This window comes from Arvicanthis niloticus, chromosome 7 (genome assembly GCF_011762505.2).
Source record: "Arvicanthis niloticus isolate mArvNil1 chromosome 7, mArvNil1.pat.X, whole genome shotgun sequence".
Taxonomy (NCBI): Eukaryota; Metazoa; Chordata; class Mammalia; order Rodentia; family Muridae; genus Arvicanthis; species Arvicanthis niloticus.
Window position 1 is genome coordinate 32,355,284 of NC_047664.1, and position 27,065 is coordinate 32,382,348.

Here is a 27,065-nt window from a genome sequence, read left to right on the forward strand (position 1 = left end):
AGACCTGGCCTGTGATGTTTCAGAGGAAAGCAAAGACAGTCAGGGCTGCTCAAGGGTTGTTTCATGAAGATCTAGGAAAATAAAACCTTTGCTTTATGGAACAATTGACTCTGGTCAGCTGGGGCTGAGAGAAATCAGGTGTGACTAAGAAGAGACCAGTATCATTGAGGTACAATCTAGGTGTGTTTCTTCAGGGTCAGCACACAGAAGCTGTGATCCAGAGTATATCAAGGCTGTATGTCTTGCTGGCAGCCGCTTGGTGATGTGTAATCTTCTAAGTGGTGCTGGTGTTGGCAGCATGACAGATGCAGGATTGAAGTAGTTATGAGGAACAGCTGAGGCTAGGCACTGTGAGAGGCCAGGAGAGGCTATTGGCAAAGGTGCACCCTCAGTTACTGTGAGGCTTTAGGATTTGGGGGGATTGTCATGAAGAGAAGCTGAATCCCAGCACTTGGGAGGCAGAGGCAGGCAGATTTCTGAGTTCAAGGCCAGCCTGGTCTACAGAGTGAGTTGCAGGACACCAGGACTACACAGAGAAACCTTGTCTCGAAAAACCAAGAAAAAAAAAAAATGAAGAGAAGCTGAAGTTTAGCACCTTGTGACAGGATCAGAGTCCCCAAAGAGAGGCCAGGAGGCCATTGACGAGGGTGTAGCCTGTGAAGACCCCAGCATGTTGGAGGTGCCAGGGCTGCGGGATGACTGTTAAGGATGTGGGCTGTTGTGGACAGAAGCTGGCTTGAGCCTGTGAGATGAGCTAGTGAGTGGCAGAGGGGTGGAGCTGCTCAAGGCCTTTGGAGCCAAGGACACCTGGAGTGAATCCCAGATGTGGGGCATTGAGCTCCACAATATAATTTATACTGCTGGATGGTGGTTTTGCCTTGCTCAGATTGTGACTGTGGCCTGGTTATTTCCTTTTGGGATAAAAAGTATGTAACTTATTTTTTGATTTCACAGGAGCCTACGGCCAAGAGACTTTGGATTTTTAGTGAGACTGAATTTTGAAAAAGATACTGGATATTTAAAAAGACTGAACTTTTTAAAGTGTTTGAATTTTTTTTTAAAGACTATGGAACTTTTAAAGTTTTATCATATTTTATGTATTGATATTAACATGAGATCTTGGGAACAAACAAGAAAGGAAAGGTTATGGTTTAAGAGTAAGACATTTGAATGGCAGGTGACAAGGGGTCAGTCGTGCTGGTTAGTTTTTTTTTTTTTTTTTTTAAATTGGATACAAACTCAGGTCATCTGAGAAGAGAAGGCGTCAATTGAGGAAATTTCTCTATCAGGTTGGTCCTTAGGTAAGTCTGTGGGATATTTTCTTCATTAATGATTGGTATGGAAGGGCCCAGCCCACTGTAGGTGGTGCTATTCCCCAGCATGTAGGTCTAGGTTGTAATAAGAAGGCAGAGTGAGCAAGCCATGGAGAAGAAGCAGTATTCTTCCATTGTCTCTGCTTCAGTCTCTGCCTCTGGGTTTCAGTCCTGACTTCCCTTCATGATTGGCAGTAAGATGTAAATTGAAGTAAACTCTCTTCTTCCCAAGTTGCTTTTGGCCATGATGTTTTACTACAGCAATCAGAAGCAAACTAAGACAGATGTTGTTGAGAGAGAGTGTGGAGTGAGCTCCTCAATAAAGGGATTTTGGTGCATGTCAGTGTTGGGGCTGGTCCAGCATCTTTGCTCTTGTTGCTAACCTTTTCAACTCTTCACATAGAATGTCTATTCTGGGCTTAGGTTAGAGAGCCTTAAAGGGGGACCCCAGGTAAGAAGGGCCTTTATGCTTCTCCTGAGCTTCATGTTCTCTATCTGGAATTACATGCTCAGGGAACCCAGACAGCTCAGGGGAGTACAGCTTGATTTGGGATGGCTCTCACTGAAAGTTGCTGGCTCTTGACTAGGGCCATATCTTAGTCCATTTATGTTCCAAGAAGGAGTCTCCAAAATATGCTGAGGTGGGAGACAGTGTGGGTGTAAGGCTGTGTCTTTTGGGTCCCCAGATATGTACTTTTAGCTGATGTCTGCCTGAATGACTGCTATTAAAAAATATTGTTCAGAGTCTGGGTCATGAGTGTCTACCTTCATTGATCAGCAAGTATGTGGTTTAGGGATGTGGAGGGATTGCTGTTTGGCTCTGGAATGGTGGCTCTGCGTCTCTGAGTATATGCTTACGGATGCTGGGCTGGAAGCTGTGAAGTCTAAGAATGGTTTGTGCTAATCTAGAAGTAGAAAAGGAGTTTGAACTCATCCTTGGCCCGGGTGATAGAATGTGCTCTGGACTGGTTTCTGAAATCTTGCAATGTTTGCAAAGAAACAGTGCTCAGTCACTCACTTTCTACAGTGCAGCCCTTAGGGCTGAGGACATTGAATATTTTCAACAGTGAATACAAATAAGGAGAAAAAATACTTATCTTAGGTCATGCGTTGGAGAAGCAGGTGAATCTCTGTTAGTTCAAGGTCAGCTAAGGCTACATAGTAAGACTCTGACTCCCCCTACCCAAACCAAGTGTTTCAGGTGTGCCACAGCTTCCTCATAGAGCTGTGTGTTGAAGTAAAGTTACACCAAGAAGGTCCTAGCTGTCCCTGAGCGGACCTTGGAGGTCAGGCTCATGGGGTCATTCTGTAGGGACACTGACATCCTACTTGTCTTGCTGGATGTCACATGGTCTTGCAGCACAGTGTAACATTTTGCCATCCCCACTCCTGATTCTCTGAGGCTCCTGGCTGGCTTTGAGCTCCTCAGTGAGGACAGAGAGGCGTAGGTACTGTTATAGTCTACCAGACAATAAGATACACAGATGACCTTGATATTAGTGTTGGAGGTTAATGGACGGGGGATGTAGCATGAAATGGAACCTAAAAGTTCTATTGGCAGATACACAGAAGACGTTGGATTGTCAGATGTTATGGGATAGGATGCAGTCTTCTCTGTTAGTTGTGGTGTAGTTTACCTTAGAAATTACCAGGCATGCACATAAGGAAGTGGACGGTATTTCTGCAAGCTAGTGGTCCATGACTAAGATACCACTGACAAATACAGTGTTTGGTAGGATCTGCTTCCCAGAGTGTATTTTTTATGTGTCTCCATATGTGAACAGTAGAAGGACTGGTCAACTCTTTGCTAAGGATACCTAACCTGACGTTGGACCTCCATGACCTGAACACCTGGGTTCTCTGCTTCCACATACCACCATTTTGGAGGTTAGGTTTCAGTTTGTGAATTTTGGGAAAGCATGAATGTTCTGATCACAGAAGCAGTGTATGTATAGAAGCCCTGTTGCAGGATGGCTGGCAAATGTGTAGACTATGGGCTGGCCTTGTGGTGCTAGGATAGGTTGTGTGGGCCTGGGCTCATCCTTCTCTTTAGGATACAATTGGTTCCATGGGTGCAATGGGGAATTTTTGTATTCAAGGCTGTATATGGTGATGGGCTTTAGACTTGCTTGGCCTTTGGACTGTGGAGACAGGAACTCCATGCCTTTTAAACACCTGCAGAGCAGCAATAACTCTGCAGTGTCATGGCCCAATTTGAGATTTGGGTAGGGGAGCCAGTTCTGTGTGTGGGTCAGTGTTTGCTTTCGGACACTCTGCTTGCAGCATCTGTGTCAGCAAGAGCAACATGGCAAATATTACCCTGCTGCCATTGCTTTCTGATGAAGACATCCTTAGGAGTGAGGAAGCTCCAAGCAGGGATGGAGGGATGGAGAGGTGACAGGTTAGAGCACTATAGGCGGGGATGGAGGGATGGGGAGGTGACAGGTTGGAACTCCATGATGGTACTGGTGTGCTTCTCTTAACAAGGCTTTCACTGTGAGAACTGTGGGATGTTCTCCATCTTAGTCTGAGAGTACGTAGTTGATAAAGAAGAGAGTTTTATTGTGGCTAGTTGTTCTGGAGGCTAGAAATCCATGATCACAGGCTGTATCTACGAGGATCTTTACCTCCTTCACACATGGAGGACAAGTTTGTGCTTCTAGAATCAACTACCCCCTCTCCCATACACACACAATCCACATTCCTATTAGCTCATTCTCGCAGTAACTGATCTATCTGGTCCAGAGAGGAGGGAATACCTCGATCCTTAGAGAAAGGCAGTAATACTGCTAAGAACCTCATTGCCTAAGCAGAAAAGGACTGTCACAGGAAAACCTTCCTGCAATGAATAGACCAGCAAGATTCTGCATCTTCCCTCCCTCCTTCCCTTCCTCCCTCCCTCTTCCCTTCCCACCTTTGTCCTTCCTTTCCTCTTCCTGCAGCTTCTTCCCTGTGATAACTCCAGATATGTCTTCTTTCAGTTGCCTGATTAGGTGTATGCACCTTCTAGAAAATACACCCTGTTTCCAAAACTGCAGTCCCTTCCAGGCACCTAAAAAGTGACATCATGCCAGGCGGTGGTGGCACATGCCTTTAATCCCAGCACTTGGGAGGCAGAGGCAGGCGGATTTCTGAGTTCGAGGCCAGCCTGGTCTACAGAGTGAGTTCCAGGATAGCCAGGACTACACAGAGAAACCCTGACTTGAAAACCCACTCCCCCCAAAAAAGTGACATCATTATCTATTTGTCACATTGGAGATTAGAACTGATCCATTACAGTCAGGGTCCTACCTATTCCAGTTGTTGTGTTATCCCTCTGTAGTTCTATTGTGGTCTCCTGCTTTCACCCTGTCAAAGATATATCAAAGAAAGACCAGTGCCGTGCAGGGATGGAAGAGTAGGAGGGGTGGGCTGAGATACACAAAGGACTTGGCAGATAGAGCCAGAAGGGCTGGGTGGCTGGTGTCTCCTTGTCCTTGCCTCAGTGTCCCAACTTTACTGTATATTCTATCCCAGATGGGTATCAACAGTATCAAGGGCACTAAGTTCTTTGACGTCATCAGGAGGATGGCATTATCTTGTTTCAGCTTTTCAATGAGGAAATAGGAGCTAGTTGGAATGTTCAGAAGGTGAAAGCAGGTGTGGGATTCAACCCCAAGCCTCCAGAGTGGAAACCAGCCCCTTTCTTTGCCCCAGAGCACCTGCATCACTGCAAGGTAGGAGGCACCAGGACAGCCCCTTTGAAGTGGGGTTGATGGACAGTCTGGGAAAGGTGGGGCGTCCAGACCTGCCAGCATGGGGGTGTGGGACCCTGTGCGCAGTGTCAGAGTGGGAGCTGTACATCTTGCCTGTAAGTAAGAAAACAATGCTCTGGAGGAAGCATTCCTGGCCGGGATTAGCTGGGAGGTGGCTCTGGGCTTTGATCCTCCCGGCACCTGGCTTGCCCCGGCTTGCTCTGATAGGGACAGAAAATTCCCTGTCTCCTTTTATGTTGGGAACCCACACATCCCTGACACTGAAAACATTCCCCCCCTACACCTTCCAGTCGTGGTGGAGTCTACTTGGAAGACAGCAGAGGGTCTGCTTTGCTCGCCTCCATGAGGGAGTGGTCTAGAGGCTGGTTGGATGGCAGAGAAGTATTGGTACCTGCTCACTGCCTCCTACTCAGACCGCCCCCCAATAGGGTGTTCATCCGGCTCGCAGATTTTCTCTGGAGCATTCCAGGATACACTCTTGAACCCCATATATGCTTCATGGTTCTTTACACGAGATACCTGTTTATTGGGGCACGAATAAAGGAATTGTTTTGCCTTCCACCTCCTTACTCTAAATGCTGGTGGCCAAACACTTCAGTTCTTGTCATGCTTGAAAGAACCACTGTGTTTCCAAACAGCTCCAGTTATTAGGCAGGGAAATCAGTCATTGATCTAAAAAATGATCCGAGTACTTACAATACATTTGTTGCCAGAAGACAGCCTTGAGCTGGCTGTGGTAGCACTTGAGATTCTAAGGCAGGATGTCTCTATGCGTTTGAGGCCAGCATAGTCTGCTTGGTGGGCTTCAGGACAGATAAAACACAGAGAGACCCTGTTTTAAAAAAAAGCCCTGGGCAGGGAGGGTTGAGAGTCAAGTTAAATAGTGCATGTTCGGGTGAAATGTCCTTCTGTGAGATCTGGGTACGCTAGGCTGGTCCTGGGTAGTTCAGCTTGTAGGTGTGGCTGAAGGTGTCGTCAGTCACTTTATATCAGTTATCAAACCATCTCTTACGTGGGATGCCATGAACTTTTCCAAGCACATTGATGGCCTGGAGGCTAATTCTGACTGATGTTAGCAGGGTGTTGCAAAGGCAGGCAGGCTGAGCTTCTGGCATGGTCTGGGTCAGAGCCGGAGCACAAGATGTTGATGAGCAGGGACCCTGGACTCTGTCCCATTCCACTTGCCCCCTTCCTGCTCCTGATTATCCTCTGAGGACACCAGATATGTGGCAGAAGGACGTAGGGCAGGTGGCTTGTCTTGACTAGGGGCTTTCCAGGTGCCATCCTGCTGGGGTTTCAAGGTACTCTCAAAGGTTAAAGAAAGCAAAGTTCAAGGCGAGCCAACCTGGGATCCCTGTACCCAGAAGTCTGAGGTAGGGGGGTTATGAGATTGAGCACAGCCAGGGCTGTGTAACAAGACCTGTCTCAAAAAGGGATGGGGGTGGGGGTGTACTTCAGTGGTAGAGAGCATTTGCACTGAACTCTAGACAGCTTCCTAGCTCAGTAGGATTACAACAAACCCGCCCTTACGCATCTTTTTTATGTGTCAAATCCCTGTTGTTTCGTTAGAATCTATCTTGCAGCCAAAATAGCCTCAGGGGGGAAATAACTAAAGGTGAAATGAACTAAGTCTGTCAGAGGAATGTGATGGGTTGGGGTCCATACAAGTAAACGTTTGTAGGTAGCAAGGACATCCCTCTTCAGCGTCTGTACAGATCTCCTTATGAAAACACCCTTTTGTGAATGTGTCTGTAGGAGGTAAAGGCTGGAAGCTGCTTCCACTGGACCCACTGTTTCTTCACAGACATAGAGCACAGGGTGCCTTTGCTTTGCTGTGGGTATACCATTTTAAGTTATTTCTCCAGCAGTCTTAGGAGGAAGAAATCCTTTCTTGTTGTTACACAGTCTGGGGGGAATTCAAGACTGATGGTTGTATGCTGCTTCTGTCACGGGTTTGCTCCTTCCTCCCTCCTTCTCACCTCACTCTGTGTGTGCTCGCGGTACGTTTGTGTGTATGTGTGTGTGTGTGTGTGTGTGTGTGTGTGTGTGTGTGTGTGTGTGTGTGCAGTCTGTTGACTCAACTGCCCCTGTTGCTGGGTCTCCTTTCTCTACTGTGTAGGGTGTTTGCTCACCTCCAGACTCCTCCTTGGTTGAGAGGCAAGGCCAGTAGCTGGAACACCTGCCAGATCTCCGTCTAGATGGTTGTGTTCTTTCTGCTTTGTCTCCCTGCCTGTTGATTGGACACTGGCTGCCCCTCCTCTGTTGGCTTTGCTGGAGTTCCCATGTTTGTTCCTCTTGTCACTTGCCCTCTGACCTTCATGCCCCAAGGCTGTGCCTAGTGCTTCTACTTTCTCTTCTGCTCAGGAAACACCTGGTGCTAGAGCAAGAGAGAACTGTACAGTCCAGACCTAAGCCTTAGTGGGCTTCTGTCTCTCTTAAGTATGCCCAGGGTCCAGCCACCACCTAGAATATCTGTCTCCCACCATTATCCCCAACTCCAGTAGATGACTGGCTCTGTCCACTTCCTGGTACTGAGCCACCAACTGTCTTGTCCCTTGGCTGTGTCCCCAGATTTGTCAGGTTTTTGTTGCCCATCCCCAATTCCCTGCCTTCCTTCTAGTCTGTTGCTCACAGATGGGGTAGCCAGAAAGAAACTTGTTAGGTTTTTTTTTTTTTTTTTTTTTTAGTTATATTTCAGCAGCATCTGGCCCTTCCTTCCACGATGCTTTCTGATTGTTCAGCCTACAGGCCAGGTCCTTCTGCTGGCCACAGGGCCCTGGGAAAGATGCTTGAGTGTCCTGTCCCACATAGAGCCCTGCTGCCTATCTGTGACGTGAATACTCTGTCCAGTTCACTGGGGCCAGTCCTTGTCGATGACCTTGGTGGTGTTGTGTTTCCTTCTGAAGTCACCGTATCAGCTCTCCTAGATAAACGGCGGAAGCACCCTTGACCAGAGAGCTGTCCACTACACATCTCCAGCCCAATTATCTGCTGTTTCCACTGCTTTCCCTTTGTCAGTGGAACATCTCCGTTATCACTTATCAGAAATGGGAGGAGCCTGAGGAAGGCTCTGTTCCTGGAGTCCAGCAGAAGCAGACATAGGTCTGCTGTCCTGCAGGGACTCAGTGCTGCGACGTGTCTGCATGCTGTGGGATAGACCCTGGATGGGCAAGTACTTTGAAGAGGTTTCCTGGAGACACCCGTTCTAACACTTCAGAGGGGCTGGGAATGGCTGTCACCCACAGACCTCCGTGAGCATGAACTCATCTCACGCTCAGCCCGTGAGTCAGAGCTGCTTGTCAGGTTCACACCTCGAGGGAGTGATCTTAGCCCTCCCCAGCATAGGACTGTCTTTGCCCAAGTGGTGTGACCCTCTGGATGGTCTAACACTGGGGATGACTTACCTCTCTTGTGTTTTGTGTACCTTGTTGAACCACTGAGTGTTCCCCATGCCGGTGAAAGTAGATATGTTATTGATACTGTCATTGGTTTCTGATTATACTGGGGACCTGCATATGCCAGGCAAGTGGTGTACAACTGAGTGACATCTCCAGCCTCTGGTTATTCTTTTTGCAGGATGCATAGTTTTAGATGTACCGACTCCAGAGGCTGTAAGAGACTGCTCGCTGTAGACATGTGACTGAACCTCTCAGGGTCCAAATCATCTTATCATGGGATGGAGCGTCTCTATGGCCTGGCTGCCTACTCTCTTGTGTCTGTGTTTGACTTGTGCAGCAGGCACTGCAGTTCACCAAGCTGTCCCTGTTTGCAGCTGTGAAGTACTGTAGCCGTTTCTAGTATAGGCACACAGTGATGTCTCTGTTCGTATTTCCCTACCCCCTTCTCTGGTCCATTTAACAAATAGGTCTATTGCCTTTCTCATTGTCTAGCCTTGGACTGGGGTGTGGGGCTAAGCAGGAACAACAGGGCCCTGGTAGAGCTCAGACTGCAGATGTTCTGATCAGACCATGAAGAATCCTGAACGGAGCAGTAAGGGCTCATGGTGTTGGTACCCATCAGTAGTAGTACCATTCGTTCATTCATTCAGCACACCCTAACCCTGTTCTAGTGGATGGAGCCCCTGGCCTCTTGGAGGTGACTTCCCTGTACCACAGAACATCTCTGAAACAAGACAAAGACAGATAATAAAGTACTTACTGTCAGGAGCTGTTTTCTATAGGGCCTCGTGGAAGGCTTCCTGGAGGAGGTACATTTTGGCAGAAATTTGAAAGAGAGTAGAAAACCCAATTGGTAGTGAAAAGACACAGTTGATAGGGAAAAGACCCAACAAAGCTTGTCCTGAGGTAGCAGCATGCAAACAGATCAGACTACTAATCTGGGGCGTGGGGAGGCTAGGGACAAGATTATGTTAGCTTGAGGGGTCCATGGCTTTTTACAAAAACTGATTAGGTATGAGAGGGGTTTTGCTGGGTTGTGTGTCCTTCCTGAAGCTCCCCAGAAGAAGATCCACCTGGCTGGTTTTGGATGCAGAGAGGTCAGAGGTCAGTTTAGTGGTGCACTACACGGTAGAAGAAGAGATGAAGAACCTGGCCAAGCCTGGGAATCACTGCAGGGCTTATTGACGGATGGGTTGTGTGCCCTGGGAAAAGGGAAAGCCTTCAGGCTGATGGCAGAGTGGTAGAGAAGATGAGTGGATGGGAGGGGGGGTCTCAGGGAGACAAAGATAGTCGAGGTTGATACGAGGGACCCCAAGCCAAGGCTACCACTTCCTTCTGAACATAACCCTAAGTCTACAATGCCGCTTCTGCTTTGGCCATTGTACAGCCGTAACATGGACACAGAAACTCCCCAGTAACTACCATGGGGAGAAGGGCTGTCAGCTGATGGAAGAGTTCTACATTGTGTCCACAGTGGACCGTCTAGGAAAAGCTCACACTCCAAAGTATTGCAAGGACAGGGAATTGAAATGAGCCCAGTGTACGTAGAGAAGATGCACACATACTGCTGGAAACTGGAATACGTTAGGGAGGAGAACTGGGGGTGAGGAAGGAGGACATGAGTATTCCTTCCTGGTCTAAGGAGCTGGGGAGAGGTGATGTCTGAACATCTCAGTGGGATGCAGTGGAACCTTTATGCTGAGGACACAACAGTCACCCTCTACAGGTGTAGGTGTTAGAGCAGGAAAGCGGAGTTGAGGTAGGAGGATCTGGGAGGGGTTATTTTTGAAGGGTGTGATACTCTGTAGCAGGTTTTATTGCCAAAGGCAAGGGTGGGAGGACAGAGATGGTGTTTAAGAGGGCCCGAATCACATGATTGGAGTCACGAGGCTTGAGTCCTGCAGTGCACATCTAAGATTAGAAGTGAGGGTGCCACTGAGTGTCCAGTGCTGTTCTGGACAAGCCTTTATTTGAATTTGTGTGTGTCGGTGTTGCAGCTGTACAATGGAGAGGCAGCATAGACTTATGTCCAGAACTGTAAGTGGTAGCCTTGGCTTGGGGTCCCTCTGGCCTTCACCTTTTCTTCTCAAACAGCAGGTGCACAGTGTAGTCTGGTCTTCTGGCTGGTGGAACCAAGGTAATGACAAGAACAGCCTGTGAAGAGAGTCTTCTGGTGACATGACTCCCTGTGTTCTCCACATTTTGGGCAGAAGCAGGCTTGTTCTTTACGCCTGTTGTCTAATGTGCTAGTCAGTGGAGATGTTGCCCCTGCATCCCTTGCAGATGCCTTGCCCCTGTCATTTTGGAGTGCTGGGTACCTGGAGTCCCTTAGCTCTTCCTTGGGCTCTCTGCTCCGTGTAATCCCTTCTTATACTCTGTGTGCCATGCACCGTGACTCCTTTTCTTTTTCTGGAGGATGTGTCCCTTTAGACCCTTTAGGTTTAAGGAGTCTCTGTCCCTCCACTGCTCCGTAAACTCTGGAATGCATGAATGAAGAAATGGTTCCCCAAGGAGCTAATCAGAAATTCAAAGGGCAGCTGATAGGAGGCCTTGCATTCCAAAGACCTAACCCTGGGTGTAACCCAGGGGTGTGGCCTCCAATGACAGTCACCTTAAACCTAGTGGCTGTCTTTGTTGATTTACACACTTACACTTTCTCTAATGCCCCTTGTGTGGTAGACTTGTGTTGGCTTCCTGCACCAGTGCTGTGCCAGACTTGATGAACACTTGGGCTCTGACCCTCAAGGCCATTTCCGTGAAGGGATGGGGGTGAGGGGGGTGGTACTGCCATGAGTTTGGATGCCCTGAGCTATCTGTGAAGAGTCTAGGAAGGAAAATGCTGACTCACTGCCACCTGAGCAGCTAACTTGCCTTTGAAGGTGTTGATAATAAGTAGCTAAAACTTGTTCTGTTGATGAAAACAGAAATTGGGGTGGGGCTTGGGGAGGGGTAGGGGAGTTGGCAGTGAACAAAGCCCCTCCTTGAGTGTCTGATTAACATTCAGTAGAAGTCTTTGAGATCGGTCAGCAGTAACAAGGGAAGAAACCGTGACTCAGTGAAGTTAATATTAAACCTGCCGTTGCACTGCTAGCCTGGCTGGAGTCTACCAAGACATCCTGGTCTTTGCAGCCTGTGTTGCCCACTTCCCTTTAGGCCTGTCTACTAAGGGAATGTCCCAGGCTCTGGGCTTCTTGTTCCCAAGTCTGTTGCTACTAGTGCATCAACTCAGCTGTAGCTGTGAGCCCCATGGGAGATTTTTGAAGACATACTGCATCTGGGAGTCTGTTGTCGCTCCCCCCGCCCCCCATCATTTGTAATGTGAATGATTGGGGTAGGGTTGGTTCAGTTTAGGATGTTTGTGTCCACTCACTTCAGGGGTGTCTAGGGGTCACTATGGCCTGTCCTGACCCTGGGTGGCCTCTCTGATGATGTGCCGTGTTCCCTGCCCAAGGTCTAGATGTGGTTTTGTTGTGTGCTAACCTCAATAGGGGAGGTTAAGTCGTTTCTGGTCTGGAGAGCAGAGGAGGCCTAAAAAGACTAGGGAATAACCCAAGGGTCTCCCTGTTGACTCTAGAAACAGGCCGAGAGGGTCTCCATGTTGGAGGAATTGCTGGTTGTGTGGGGCAGGGCCTGAATGGAGATCAGGCTAAGGTTCTCCTTAGTAGACTGCCTGGGGAAACTGTACAGGCTTTCTTTAAGTTAGGTTTGATTTCTAACTTTCACTTGTTAATTCATACATGGAAATTGTACATATGTATAGAACATAGTGGTGTGTGTGTGTGTCAGCTCTAGCATGGTGTTTTTATATGAGCGTGCATTACATCCCAATAACCGTGGGGGTAATTAGCGTGTCATCATCTTAAATGCTTGTTATTTTTTGTGGTGAGAACATTGAAATCTTCTATCTTGCAACGCATGATATCTTATTCTCAACTATGGAAGTCTGCAATAAAACCCCAGAACTTGCTTGCATCTAAAAACTTTGTACCCATTGGTCAACCTTGCACCCACTCCCCACCATCTCCTGCCCCTGCCCCTGGCCCTGGCCCTGGCCCTGGCCCTGGCCCTGCCCCTGCCCCTGCCCCTGCCCCTGCCCCTGCCCGGATGGTGTTGACCTCTCCACTCTCACTTCTGTCAGATTCTTTTTTCATAATCCGCATGTGAGTGAACTCACATGGTGTCTGCCTTTCTGGGCCTGGCTTATTTCATTAACCAGAATTCCATCTAGGTTGTTAAAAAATGTCAGGATTTCCCCCTTCTTTAAATACCGTAGGGTGTTTGTGCTGCATCTCCCTTACCTGTTCCTCAACCACGACCCCTAAGGCGACTTTAATCTCTCCCCTAGCTGCACAGATTTAACAAGTTATTAAACTTTCTGGAGCCACTATTTTTATTACTTTAACATTTCTTTTCTGTTTTAATATACACATTGTACTTTATATGTATGTGCACCGTATGGGTGCTGGTGTGTACTGGCTGGAACTGGTGTTATTGATGGTTGTGAGCTACCCTGTCAGTGCTGGGAATTGAACCTGGGTCATTGTTATTGTTGTCTTTCTCCTCCTCTTTCTGTTTTTTTGTCCTCTTCTTCCTCTTCTTCTGAGGCAGAGTCTCACTCTGTGTCCCTCCCTGGCTGGTCTGGAATTCCCTGTGAAGTCTAGGCTGGCCTTCAATTCTCAAGAAATTGGCCTGCCTCTGTCTCTTGTGTGCTAGGATTAAAGGGCACCACATCCAATTTAGAACACTACTTTCTACTTTTTTTTTTTGGTTTTTTTCGAAACAGGGTTTCTCTGTGTAGCCTTGGCTGTCCTGGAACTCACTCTGTAGACCAGGCTGGCCTTGAACTCAGAAATCCACCTGCCTCTGCCTCCCAAGTGCTGGGATTAAAGGCTTGCGCCACCACCGCCTGGCAGAACACTACTTTTTAAACGATTCTACAGTCTCAGTGTGTCTCAGTGTGGGACACAGGAGAGCATTTGATAACAGTAAAAAGTTCTTAAATGTTCAATGACCAAATGAACCCAAGATCAAAAGCTCAATGAGTGTGAACTGTTTGCTGAAGCACTTGATTGGATCATCCAGCTCCTCTTTGGCCTTAGTTCCTAATGTAGTGGGCCCACTTCACACCGCACATGCTGTCTTGCAGTGAATTGCCACTGAACACAGCACAGCCTGAAACAGTGCAGATTCCAGACTGTTACATGAGTATCAGTGTTTTTAGTGTAACATAGTTTTCTGCTCTTATAGAAACATAATGGTCTAATTATTGAAAACAAAGATTTAATATGTCTGTGCCATTTTCTTCCAGAGGACCTGAGTTTGATTCCCAGCACCTCCAGAGCAACTCACAACTGTATATAAGGCCAATCTCAGGAAATATGCCACCCCTGGATTCCTAGGGCATGAGACTCATAAGCCGTATGTTGACATAGGCAGGCAAACATATATACTCATAAAATAAAAATAAAAAAATATAAAATAATACAAATAAGCTTAAAAAGAAAGTTTGCTATTGAAGCATTGGCAAGTCTTGTAGATGTAAGATCAAACTGGGCCTCCTTGCTGCTTTGTGTCCTTTCTTGAGGTAGGCTGCCTAGTCCTTCTGGGGTATCCGTTTATATGAGCTCTTGATCCAGTCACCTCCCCAGGGCCTCACCTCATACCACCACTTTTGTGGATGTTAACCTAGGCATTTGAGAGGACACAGATGTGACCCTGGTGGGGTCCTTTCACTTCAGTAGGGTTGCTATACACTTGGAAGGGGATAGCAACATGTAGTAAGGTCTTTAGGTTTGAGGGTTCCCTCCCTTTCTCCCTCCCTTCCCCCCTACCCCCCACCTTTTTCTCTTTTGGACAGGATTTCATTATGGAGCCCTGGATGGCTATGTTGACCAGGCTGTCCTTGAACCCTACCTACTTCTGCCTCTTGGTGGTTCCTGAGTAGTGGACTAAGGGCGTGTGCATTATGACTGATTTGCTTGCTGATTTGATTTGAGGGAGGGTCTTGTTATCTAGGCGGGCCTAGGTTGAGGTTAGGACTGCAGGAAGGCCTGAAGGACCGCCTTTCCTGACTCATCTTACTGGCCAGGCCCAATGCCTCTACCTGCCTCCCTGCACTGTTCTTTATCTCCTCTGATAGACCAAGAGGAAGGCCAGATCTAAATAGCTGGCTGAGGAAGAACCCACTGCGCTAGGAGCAAGAGGGAGAGGGGCTTCATACTTTATGTCATTACTGGACAGTTGGTGTTTGATGGGGAAGGAGGAAGCTCACAGTGGGAATGAGAGTTGCAGGAAGAACAGTTTTTCCTTACTTCTCTAAGTCAGGGGGAAGGAAGTACGTGATGATGGGGAACAAGGGAAACAGAGCATGCTTCCTCAGCACTGGTGGAACACCCGGCTACAGTTTCAGAAGTCACCATCTGTTGTTGACAAAAAGCCCCCAGATGTGGCTGTCACAGATTGACAGTTGGCCCTAACCTATTGCCCTGTTGTTTTGAACTCTGGCTGGTGAAGACCTGTTGGTAGACTGGTAGACTAACGCCATCACCTTGAGGTCAGGGGCTCAGGGATTCCTCCCAGATGCAGTGTATGCTGAGGGAGAGTTTGGGGTTCAGTGTCCCTGAGAGGTCAAAGCAGTGGTAAGGATGGGAACCCCAGAGTGATATTCCACATCCATCTTGGTGCTAACACCCATTTTCCTACCATATACTCTGGGTCAAGCACCTTAAATGTAATATCTTTAGTTTGTTTTCTGGCTGGTTGAGGTGTTCTCCTTGTCCTCAGGATATCTCTGGGGATGACTTGTAGAGGACGCAGAACTGCTCCCTGCTTGTCCTGTCTCTCTGCTAGCCAGTGAACCCCTGAGATTTTGTGTCCCACAATCTTCTATCTCAAAGCATGTGTTGTCCCTTCCCACTGTTTCCAAGCAGCAGAGAAATGGGGGTCTTCTGGAAGGCTCTGCCATGTTAGTGAGGAGGACATGGCTCTGGGACCCTCCCAGGACTCCAGAGAGTCTGTGCATACTGATGTAGCCAGTTCTTTGGCAGGCACACTGTGTTCCTTTGTAGGTGGATGGAGCATAAGCTGGAAACACAGGGAAATGGGGAAGAAGAAAGGTCTTCCAAGAGAGAGTTCGACCCAGGTCTGCGCTTGTGCAAGACCTGGATACAAGGGCCTTGGGACAAGAGATTTCTGCAGATAAGAGCTGCCAGTGGCTTCTTGTTAGCACTGGCGAAGGCTTGCCTGATCTATTGCCGTAGTCATCTTGACCTCTTGATTGACATGTGGTCTACCACCTTCTCAATCTTAGATTTACGATTTACTCTTTTCCTTTTACAATGACGGTGCTGCGGGGTTCCCTATTCTCCAAGGACATAGGTGCTAGAGGATGTCTCTCTTTGCAGGTGACCCCACAGTAGCCTCTACAGGAGTGAAAGCTGGTCTTAACTTTCCCTTACAAACTCTGTACAGCCCTGCCCTGTCTTCTCTGGGTACGTCTTCTGTTGATCTGCTCAGCTCTTCCTCGTCCTACCAGGTGGGAAGTGCTGACCCCACACAGACTTTGACTGTGTTATTTGTTACAGTGGCGATTCAAGGACTCCATTGCTGGTGGTTTGCAATGCAGAGTCTTCACTGTTCATTTTCCATTGGAGCCCTCTGAGGCTTGCCCAACAGGCGTCACTTCAGACTGTTTCTCATGTCCTTGTGGTGTGCTCTTGTGTCATTCCTGTGGGTGTTTCTCTATCCCTGACCCCTGTGGACAGAATTGATAATGTCTGTGTATATTACTTTCACTTCTCCGTGTGCCTGTGCTGGGAGGTGAGATCTGCTGCTGCGCCCCTGTGTCTGAGCCCTGTAGAATGTTCTCCCTATCCCTCCAAATCAGACAGGAGGTTCCAGGTTTAGTCTTTTTTTAAGTGTCCAGGTTCTTGTCCCTTCCCTGTCACCCTGTTTACATTTTACAGTATTTCCAGACCTAGCGTTTTGAGAGGGCACTTGGCTTTTGCTCTTCCCTGGACTTACAATCATACCTGCACACTCCAGACCACTCTCCATGGCCACAAATGCTCTTCCAGGACATCTTCATAGTGTTCCTAGTGTAACGTCCCCACCCCGTCCCCCTGTCACTACTTCTTCTTGTCAATCTGCTTAGCTCCCCAGCCTCTCTCTAGCACCCTGCACAATAGCCACCATGTCAGGCCTACTCACCCAAACACTTCCTCACTTCCTTTCTTGCCTGGAAAATGTCCACCCCTTCTAAGTCTCAGCCCACTCATTGAGGTCTTGCGTCATGTGTGGACACTTGTTCCCTTGTAATGTGGTGTGCTCATGGCCTTCTTAGCCAGTGACTCTGCAGGTGAGTGAGTGTGCGCATGAATGAGTGAAGAACTTCCAGGCCACGGTGACAACTTTCTCAGAGAACCACCGATTTGACACGAGAACATGTGGCTCCTTCTAGGGCACGTGTTAGTTCAGTCTGAGTTTGCTTTTTCTTTCTCTTCTTCTGTTTTGGTTTTTCAAGCCAAGGTTTCATTGTGTGGCCCCGGCTGTCTTGGAACTTGCTCTGTAGACCAGGTTGGCCATGAGCTCACAGAGATCTTCCCGACTCTGCCTACCAAGTTCTGGGCTCAATCGAAGGCATGAGCCACCACCATCCAGCTAATCTGAATTTTCGATACTTGGATGCCACATAACCTCTCTCCGTGCTGATGTCTCTCTTGGTTGACTAGCCTCCCGTTTCCCCTTTGTAAAAAAAAGAATGCCATTTTGTTCCTAGGGACCAGGTGTAGTCAGAAGCCACAGAGCTGCCAGTGGCTTGGGGTTATATCCCAATCTGAGCAGTGAGAAGCACCAAGGAGTGGCACAAAGCAGAAAGAAAACAGGAGGCCTACCTGGCTTAATAGCTACCATGCTTTTTGATTTTCCCAGGCCCCTTGGATCTCTCTGCCCACAGCTTGCCTGAGAGGTGGAGCTGGGTGGGTAGAAGGATGTGACTTCATTCCATACATGTGAGTGAGCAGCATTGCTGGCCGGGGAGCAGAGCAGTGAAGAACCTTTTCTTATCTGTTCCCACACTACACTGTACCTGTGTGGCACAAGCCTAGGGAGCACTGCTGCAGGATACAGATGACCAAATGAAGAGTGGGTTCCTCTGCTGTGAATCCTGCTCAGGGATGGAGGACGATTAACCAGGGAGGATGGGGAGCGGGTAGGTGGGAGGTGGCTCTTCAGCTGAGCCCAGAAAAACCAGTCATTATCAATTAGAAAAAAGAAAAGGAAAAAGCCCTAGAAGCCATAAGAGAGCCCATGGCTCAGAGTGGAAGGAACGGAGAGGCTGGACCCCAGCTGGGAGCTTGGCTGAGCTGTTAGAGGGAGGCCAGAGAATGCATGGGAGCCATGCAGCCTGCTGAAGGGACTGTGGGCAAGTCCCTGGTTTCAAGGTTCTGGATCTTGACCCAGAGTCCTAGTCTGTGACTATTGACTCTTCCTTAGACTGAGACAAACCATTTTGTTGTCACTAGCCGGTAGGCGCATCCCATTCACGGAATGTATACCTATAATAAAGAATAGGTGTTTTCCGGATGGTGTGTTCTTTTGAGTAACTTCTGGCAGATTCAGGTATGCCTGTAATAAAAGAGCCACCTTCTGATGTTTGCCCCGCTGTGTGGCAGGCCTGAGCCATGCCTCAGTCTTCCTACTGCTGGGATCACAGACGTGAGCTGCCACACGTGGAAGCGCCTGCTTCTTCGTGGCAGCTCTGAGCGGGCCCTGGATTGTGCAGAGCTCCATCATATTACGTTGCTGTGTCTTCGTTTCTGAATTCATATTCCTTCTGTTGTCTCTGTCAGCACCTTAGTAAGGCTTGTGGCTGATGTGGTGGCCATCCTGTGGAGGAAGGGCTTGTGTCATACACACCTCCTGACAGCCAGGAGACCCACTGCTTCCCACCCTGCCTTAGGTTAGAGAGGTGGAGACCCAGAGTGGGTGCATTACTCATATGCTCAGGGACCCCCAGTCAGTGGAGGATTGAGATGGCACATGCAGGAATATGACTGCGAGACTGGGCTTAAATAAACCCAAGCCTTAAAACCTAAGGCTTAAATAAGCAGCTATAAGAAATTAAGAATGAGGAACGGATGAGGAGTGGATAAGGAAGCAGCGAAGGATAAACTCAAATTAAGATGAGTAATGATCTCAGCTGAGGGGGAGGGGAAGAGAATTCTTCTGCATCTGCCTGATGATAACTGCACGGAGAATTGGAGTCCAGGATGGCGTGTGTATCCTAGGCAAATTTTGGTTTTCTTTTATTTTTGTAATTGAAACTTGTAGAGCAGCCATTGCCACTCCACTGTAGAAACAGGAAGATGGATATTTAGTGCCAGGACCTGAGAGGTTGAATTGATGGCTGGAATTTGCACATGTGGTAACCATAAAGGCCTGTGTAGCCCACCCAGACTGCCCTCCCATCTAAAGCATCTGGGCACACAGACTCAAGAGTGTGTGAGATCCACAGAGGCTGGGCTCTGGGACATTCACTGTAGGCTATTAGAATGCCACACGGGTGGGCCTGGTACCATGGCCACTGGAACTTCATGGTTAGAGCTACATGCTAAAGGCCATGCTACTTCATTGCAGGGGTCTCCTCTGCTCCCCCTAAGAGACCCCAGAAATTGCTTCAGTCTGAACCCATCCATCTTCAAAATAGCCCTTCCCATCTCAGAAGTTAGACTAGCCTTGGGGGAAGCCACACTCTGTCAGGAACTTGTATCCTGGTTATTTATAGTGCCCCCCGAACTTTCTGGGCTCCTGGTTTGCTTTCTTCCACTCCAGTTCCTTCATCTCACCCTCTACTGTAGGTTTCTAATTTCCTTCTAAAATCCCAGACCCAGAATGGAAAAGCTGAGATGTAATTTGTGAAGTTGGTGGCATTGAGATGGAATGGGCACCCATTCCCTAGTGGTGCAAAGTAGACAGTCATTTGCTTTGGGCTTTCCTTGAAACCCCACCATCACCGACCTTTTCCAGCAAGGTCAAACCGCACCCTCCCTTTAAATTTTAAACCTTCAGAAGCAAATTGGTAAAAAAACAAAACAAAACAAAACAAAACAAAACAAAAAAAAAAAAAAAAAAAAAACCCTATGCCTTAGCGGTTTTTGTTGTTGTTTTTGTTTTTCCTCTTCCTAGTCCGAATTCACTTTTAACGGGTAGTGTTAATTACCCAGTAGATACCTTCCAGTGCAGATGCAGAGTGGACTGGAGACTGATCAGGATTTTAAAATGCCAAAAGCCCTGGGAACCTGCTGCGTTTTGATTCTCTTAAGCCCCTGGGCCAGCGCGCCTAGAGGTTTGAAATCCTAGTAATGCTGAACCCTGAGCCAAGCGTCGGTAATTCCAGTCAGATGGCGGCAGGGAGGTGCACCCCCTCCCCACCCCCGCCCGCGGGAAGGCGTTTCTTCGCCCACTTCTCCCGCGTCTGGCTGAGCAGCGGTGCCCGGCTCTGGGCTGCGGTCTGCGGGGGAGGGCGGGCTAATTCGTGTCAGATGGAGGGCGGCCGCGCGGGGCCCGCCACTCGCGCCTGGCTTTTGTTCCCGGCGTCTGACTTCTGACGGCAGGAGCTTTTGCAAAGCCCGGTTGAGACGTGCGCGATCCGGGCCTCGCCCACGCAGGACCCCGAGCGGTCGGCGCCCCACGCTCGGCCGTAGACGGCGACAGACCGCGGGGGGCAGCCATGCGGTGGCGAGCGCTGGCCCCCGTCCCGCCCGCGAGGTTGGCGCGCGAGTCCGGGGCGCGTGGGCGTCCACGCCAGGTGAGTGCAATGGATGGGGCTCCCTCGGATTGTCACGCACGTGGACGTCCCTGGTGGGTGCACGAGGCCATGTACTTGTGGGTCTATGAGCGTGCGGGTCTTTGCTGGGTTTGCGCTCCTGTATGTGTTCTGGGCTGTGCACGTGTGTTTGTGTGTGTGTGTGTGTGTGTGTGTGTGTGTGTACGCGCGCGCATGTGACAGTGTAGTGTCTAGGGAGGCAGCCCCTTGAGATCCAAAAGTTGCTGGAAAATGTTTCTTTGCATCCCTTTCTCTGCAGTAGAGGCGGGACACTGGCTATTGCGCAGACTCGCTCTTCCGCGCGTGTTTCTTGCTGAGGATTCTTACTTATGTGGGAGTAGTGCGCGGAAGGGGTTTAGTGCAAGTTCCTGTGTCTCCGAGGATACTTTGGCGCCCTGTGGGTTTCAGGACGGCCCTCTGTGGGGTTCGAATTAAACAGGCGCCTGGTAGCAGCCCCAGCCCCCTCTTCTAAGCCTTATAAATCCAGCATGGACTGCGATTGTTTTCTGAGGAAACTTGTGGAAGGTTCTGTGGAGTGGAAGGTTCTGTGGAGCGTAAGGTCTGCGTGTCAATTGCTGTAAAGGAGTAGTCAGTTTAATGCAGCTCCTCGTGTTGTGGTGGCCACCAAGCATAAAATGTTTTTCCATGCTACTTCATAACTGAAAGTTTGCTACGGATATAAATCGTAATGTAAATATCTGATACGTGACCTCATCAAATGGTCTTTAGACTCCTAAAGGGGTCGTGACCCACAGGTTGAGAACTACTGAAATATAGGGACTTCTGTTGAGTATGGCGGCGTCACTTATGCCCCAGGTGCCTGCCCTCTGTGGGGAGGTCTGAGGACAGCTCTGCAGATATGGGAAGGGTTCAGGTTTGGTTGCTTTCAGAGAAGTGAAGTTCAGCTGGGAATGTGGTTTTGATCAGTGCTACCCCAACACACCTACAGTCGCTTCCTGTGGTGGGCCGAATATTTCCTGAAGGGAAAATGTAGTTGGGTTTGTGCAGATATATTCTTGTACTGTGAAATTAGTTTGCCATGGCGACCTTTAGTGGCAAGAACCTGGCTGCAGGCTCCCTGCGTGATTTTGCCTTTCCGTTGAGTGGAGAGTCTCTCTGCTCTCCAGAGACTTCACTATCAAGGCTAATTGTCCCTGCCCTCTCCGGGTGGGTGGGCATCCTTGTGGAACCGGCAGCCTTACTGGTTACTCTTCCAAAGTTTGACTCCTAACAATTAGGTGCAATTTAGGTTCCTGAACTGGCTTTACCAACTGATTCAGCCTCACTGTCCCCCCAACCCCACTTTCAGGGAGAAATGAAAGCTCCAGATCAGGTGAAAACAGGGACAGTCTAGTTCCATCTAGTCTTCTTTCACAAGAGAGATGTTATGCTGCATGCACGTGAGCAGATGTTATTACACTATCTTAATCAACTCCCCTGGGATCTAGCAATTGAAATGGCTGAGCAAGCACCACAGTGCCTCTGCTGTTTTACCCTGCAGCTTCAGGACCAGTGAGCAAGAAGCTGCAGGGAAACAGTACCTCTTTCTCCTTGCTTGGAATAAAGGTGTTTGTGACCAATGAAACGTTACAGTATCTCTCCTTTGGCTCACAGACTATGGCCGGTTCATCTAGTGCACAAGTCTTAATTGAGAGACTGTGGGTTGCCTTCTGACAGCTGAGGAGGGCTCACAGAGGACAAAGGAGAAAGAGCTTGGTACCCTGAACCTAAGATATTACAGTTTAGCACAAGAAAGATTATAATCTAAGAGCTGCAAGATGGGCAGAAAAGGTATGTGACGCCCTGGGTATTACTAAGGGTTAATTCCTGTGCCAGTCTGAGCAGGGCACTAGGTGGTAGTCCTATCCCTCATTGGTTCCCTGTGGGGTCTAGTTCTTGTATATCACAATCCCATCTGTAGAAAAGTGGGGGTTACGGTAACTATGTGCCTTGCTTATGTGAGTATTGAATGCTGCTAGATTCTTATAGAGCTCTGGATACAGGGTTTCTGCTATCAACTTGAAGTAACCGGACACAGACATAGGAAGGAATATTTAATAAAGGTGCCTTAATAGTACAGGTCCAAGTGATACAGCCTGTTATGGCTGAAGATGAGAATCTTCTGGGAGCTCTAAAACCTTTCCAGTGTTCTGGTCTTACCTTTAGGGTAATTAGATTGAATTGGTATGAGATGGACCCTATTCCAACCAAGTTGTTTTTAAAACTACCCACATTATGCCTGTGGATATGAAGCGTTTTGGTGGTCATTTCCAACGGTAGGAGAGGGAGGGTATTATTGCCACTTAAGAGGATTTGTGTCTTGTTCAAGGCTGAGCAAGGGTTTGAATGTAGATTGCAGAGCCAATGCAGAGGTTTCTGGGTTCAGGGTACTTTCTTGTTCTTTGACAGTGCTGTCTATACCATAGCAGGGAAGTGTCAACACGGCTGAGGAACCCGAAGTGTTTGGAAGATTCTAGGTCTAGAAATGGCTACGTATGCTGTTGGAAGTGGTAATGGCTTTTGAATTTCAGTTTTGGAAGTTCGTTGGTGACGTGTAGCCAGAACAACGTGTTGGTTATGTTGATCCTGGATCTTCCAGCTCTGTTACTAAAAACTCTCATTAGTTTACATGATTCCCCCCCACCTTCCTGACTGCCAGGTTATCAGGAGCAGGGCTGTTTTATAGCTTTCCGAATTGGTTGCCTTTTATTTCCTTTTCTCACCTCATTGTGCTGTTTGGAGTCTCAATGTTAAGTCTTTCTTAGCACCGCCTCTGCCCTGTTGCATATCTTAAAAGGAAGCATTAGGTTCTTATGATGAAGGATGTTTGCCGAAGGATTTACATAGCCACATGCGATCACAATCAGGAGGAAGCCTCTTTCTCTCCTGTTTGAGATCCTATCAGCAAAGGGATGTTAGGATTTGTTAGTGGATTTTTTGCATTGACTGAGAAGACCAGCTGGTTCCCTCCCGTCTTAGTTTATTAACTGCTTTTGTAATCATTTGCTTTGCTTTTCCAGACAAGGTCTGGCCTCTACTGTTTCCTTGCTAAAGCCTCTCAAGTTCTAGCATAGAGGTTTATTGATTGATATTGAATGTTATGAACTCTTGCATTTCTGAGATAAGCCAACTTTTCACGATGTAGTTATGTGGACTATGAAGGTTATTTCAAAGTGTAGTATTTTGTTTGCAACGATTTGGGCATTTTCCAGAGATCGCTGTTTGTTTTTCCAAGTTTGATTCCATTGTGGTCGGGTTTTCTTCTTCTCAGTAAGACTTGAATGTATTTGGATTCACTCAAGAGTTGTTCTGTGTTCATAATATGGCTCCACACGCCAGTGCACTTGAAAGGACTTGCGCTCTGTTGCTGTTGAGTTAAACACCCGTTAGGCCAAATTGTTTGATAATATCACCCAAATCATTGGTACCTGTGTTTATTTTCTGATAGATCTGTTGATTACTGAGAGTTGAATAATAATACCACAGAGATGGTTGCTTATCAGAAATGCATTCTCCAACAATGATGAAGAAGAACACAGACATAATGGTGTGGGCATTTGGTTGGTTTGCTTGAGACCTCTTCTCTTCATTTGTAGACAGCCATCTTCTCCAAGTCCTTATATGGTTATTCCTTTGTGAACATGGATTCCTTGATATGTCTTATGAACCATGGTCATAGCTTGTATTATTTTGGGTCCCTCTGGGGCATCCCTGACCAACCTTCCATAGGGAGGTATCCCGTGCCTGGTGTTGAGATTTTCATTAAATTACCTATGCCTCTTGGGAGCAACATTGTCCATCTATGCAGGCTACTTCCATTCAAACTCCTTTTTAAAGAAATATATCTTTTAAAAAATCCCCCTACCCCCATTGTGGTTTTTTGTGGTGTTTATTTTTATGTGGTTCTTTCCTTCTTCCTTGGCTTTGGTTAGCCCTTTGCTCTACCTCCTTTTCTCTGCCACTTCATCCTGTGGAACCTTTTCCATCTCTGGCGTATTTCATATCATGCCTGTTGACAATAGCCCTGACTTAAGACTCTGTTCCCTCGATGAACCTTTACAGGGTTTTGGCCTCTCTAGGTAGTCCAGGTTAAACATAGATCTACAACTTTGAAGCTGTATCCACATATGACAGAGGAAATGTAGCATTTTGTCTTTCTGGACCTTGTATATGGAACTCATAATACATTTTCTAGATCCATCCATGTTCCTGAAGTTTTGATTTATCTTTACAAGCCGAATAAAATTACTTTGTGTATCTACATTCTTTTCTTCATCCGTTCATTAATTGATGGACACCTAGGCGGATTGCATTTCATAGCTGTTACATCACACTACGTTTTATTTGATGATTAGTTACCCTTCATTGTTTTTAATCAGACAGTGCATAGTTACCCATGTATTTGCCATTTGGTGCTCTTCTTTCTGTTATATAAAATCCTATTTCCAGCATCATGTTACCTACGGACTGTTTTTAATATATCTGAGACATGTGCCAGCTACTGATGGATTCCTTTAACTCTCAGCTTTTGAGTAAATACCGTTTTTTTTTTTTTTTTTTTTTGAAGCTATTTTTGACTGCACATTCTAGATTTTCTGATTTCCTTTAGTGTTTTGTATTGTCCTACTAACTTCTCGCATATGTTTTCAAATTTGTTATTTTCTTAAAGATTTATGTTTGTTTTTTAAATTATGTTCGTGTGCATCTGTGTGTCGTGAGTAGTACAGATGGAGGCCAGAGGCATCTAGTGATCTTGCAGTAGAGTTACAGGGGGGTATGTATGCCTAATGTGTGTGCTGAGACCCGAACTCAGGTTCTAACCACTGAGCCATCGCTCCATCCTCATAGTTATTAAACTAATTGAAGTGAGAAATCTTGTTAATCCTAATGGTTGGTCCTCAGTATGTAGCGTGCCTTTTTCTTTACTCTGAGTGTTTCTAAGATTTATTCTCATGCACTTTGGTGTAGTTATAGCCAACTCTTGTATCTTGGCTCCATGGTTTTACAGTTTTTCTTGCATTTTGAGACTGTTCTAGGTTATAATTTCTTCCAGTACCCTTCCGTGTTTCTACTCAGTAGGGACACCAAGTAAATGTCTGTTGGCCGTAAAAATTCTCCTGTTGCTCCAGACACCCATTTGCTTGCTTATATGTGTTGTCTCATTTGTTTGCTTCATTTTGACAGGTTTGCGTTGTGATATTTTTAAGTTCACTGAGCTGTCTTTTGAGTAATTGGCCAATAATCATGTCCCATATATATTTTACCTCAGAAGTCTCCATTTCCTTCTGTGGTTGTTTTGTTGGCTCTTTTTTTAGGGCCGTGCATTTTGAGTGGATGTAATACAATTGTCATAATACCATTAATGGCCTTGTCTGCTGATTCTAACTTCTCAGTCTCTTTCCATTGTTTTTTCTATTTATGAAGTCTGTTTTCTGGCTTGTCTCTTTGAGTGCCTGATAATTTTTGACTGGCTGCCAGCCTACATCAATTTTACTTTGTTTGCATTCTGGGAAACTTAATGGTCTTTGTGGTATTCTGGTGTGCTTTTTCTCTGAAATGCAGTCATGTGACTGGACGGCAGTAGCAGCCTCAGGGCAGTGTTTTTCAAATAGTTTATATAGGCCAAGCAGGGCAGTTCTCAACCTCTGGGACTCGAGCGACCATTCCACAGAGTTTACATTATCAGATATCCTGCGTATCAGAGATTTGCATTATGATTTGTAGCAGTAGAAAAATTATAGTTATGAAGTAGCAATGAAAACAGTTTTATGGTTGGGGGGGGGGTCACTGCAACAAGAGGAACCGTATAAAAGGGTCTTAGCATTAGGGAGATTGAGAAACACTGTTGTCGAGCTAATCTTTGCATGGCAATATTGTTCTGCATTTCCTGTCGAGTTGGGCAGAATTGGGGTTCCTGATCTCTAGTAAGCAAGCACTATGCTTGGCTTTGAGCACAGGGCCCTGTTCTTCTAATCCTGCTTGTGAGGCATAGGGTGTGTGGTGAAAGGGCTAGGGGTTGGGGTTCTTTTCTATATTCTTTTTTTTTTTTTTTTTAAAAGATTTATTTACTTATTTTATGCATATGAATACACCACCATTGTTGTCTTCAGACACACCAGAAGAGGGCACCAGACCACACTGCAGATGGTTGTGAGCCACCACGTGGTTGCTGGGAATTGAACTCAGGACCTCTGGAAGAGGAGTTGGTGCTCTTAACCACTGAGCCATCTCTCTAGCCGTTTTTCTATATTCTTGATGAGCCAGCTCTTCAGCACTCATCCTTTCTAAGGGGTTTTCTTCAGACCTTAAATGTTATGCTGCCCGTTGTTCTGTGGTGCCCTGTCTAGGAAACTTCTTGCTTCTCTCAACAGGGATGGTTCACTGGATTCCCTTTGGATCTTCTCTGCAGCCTGAAGAGTCTCTTACTGTGGTAGAAGGGAGGGAGACAGGAAGTTCACCTTAACTTATTCTTCCCTCTGAAGTCATGGGTCCCTGAACAAGGATGTAGTTAGGATTGTGTATCATTAGGCACTGTTGTCCTTGTGTTGGTAGCACTGAGTGTGTTTACACAAACTGAGATTGTGCGACATTACCAGGTGATAAGACTTCGGCCTCACTTGGGTCCCAGTGCACCTTGGTGCAGATGGGCATTGTTGACCAAAGCAGCCTCATCACTGCCTTTCATTTCCTGTCCTTCACTTCCTGCTGCGCTGTTTTAAAACAATGGGTTTATGTATTTGGTGCATGATTTTAGGTGTGAGGATACATTTAGTCT

The 27,065-nt window shown here is 47.3% G+C and overlaps 1 protein-coding gene across 6 annotated transcripts in view; it reads left to right on the plus strand.

The window, feature by feature from the left end:
• Tns3 (tensin 3) overlaps positions 1 to 27,065 on the plus strand; it is a 237,110-nt gene that overhangs the window by 18,188 nt on the left and 191,857 nt on the right. The window contains exon 1 of one of the 6 annotated variants that reach the window (XM_076938145.1): positions 20,016 to 20,272. The exons of the other annotated variants lie outside the window; for them this stretch is intronic. Within the exon in view, the coding sequence (XP_076794260.1) occupies positions 20,195 to 20,272 (78 nt within the window). The 5' untranslated portion in view covers positions 20,016 to 20,194. Of the gene's footprint in view, positions 1 to 20,015; positions 20,273 to 27,065 lie in introns of those variants that run through there. 6 annotated transcript variants of the gene reach the window in all.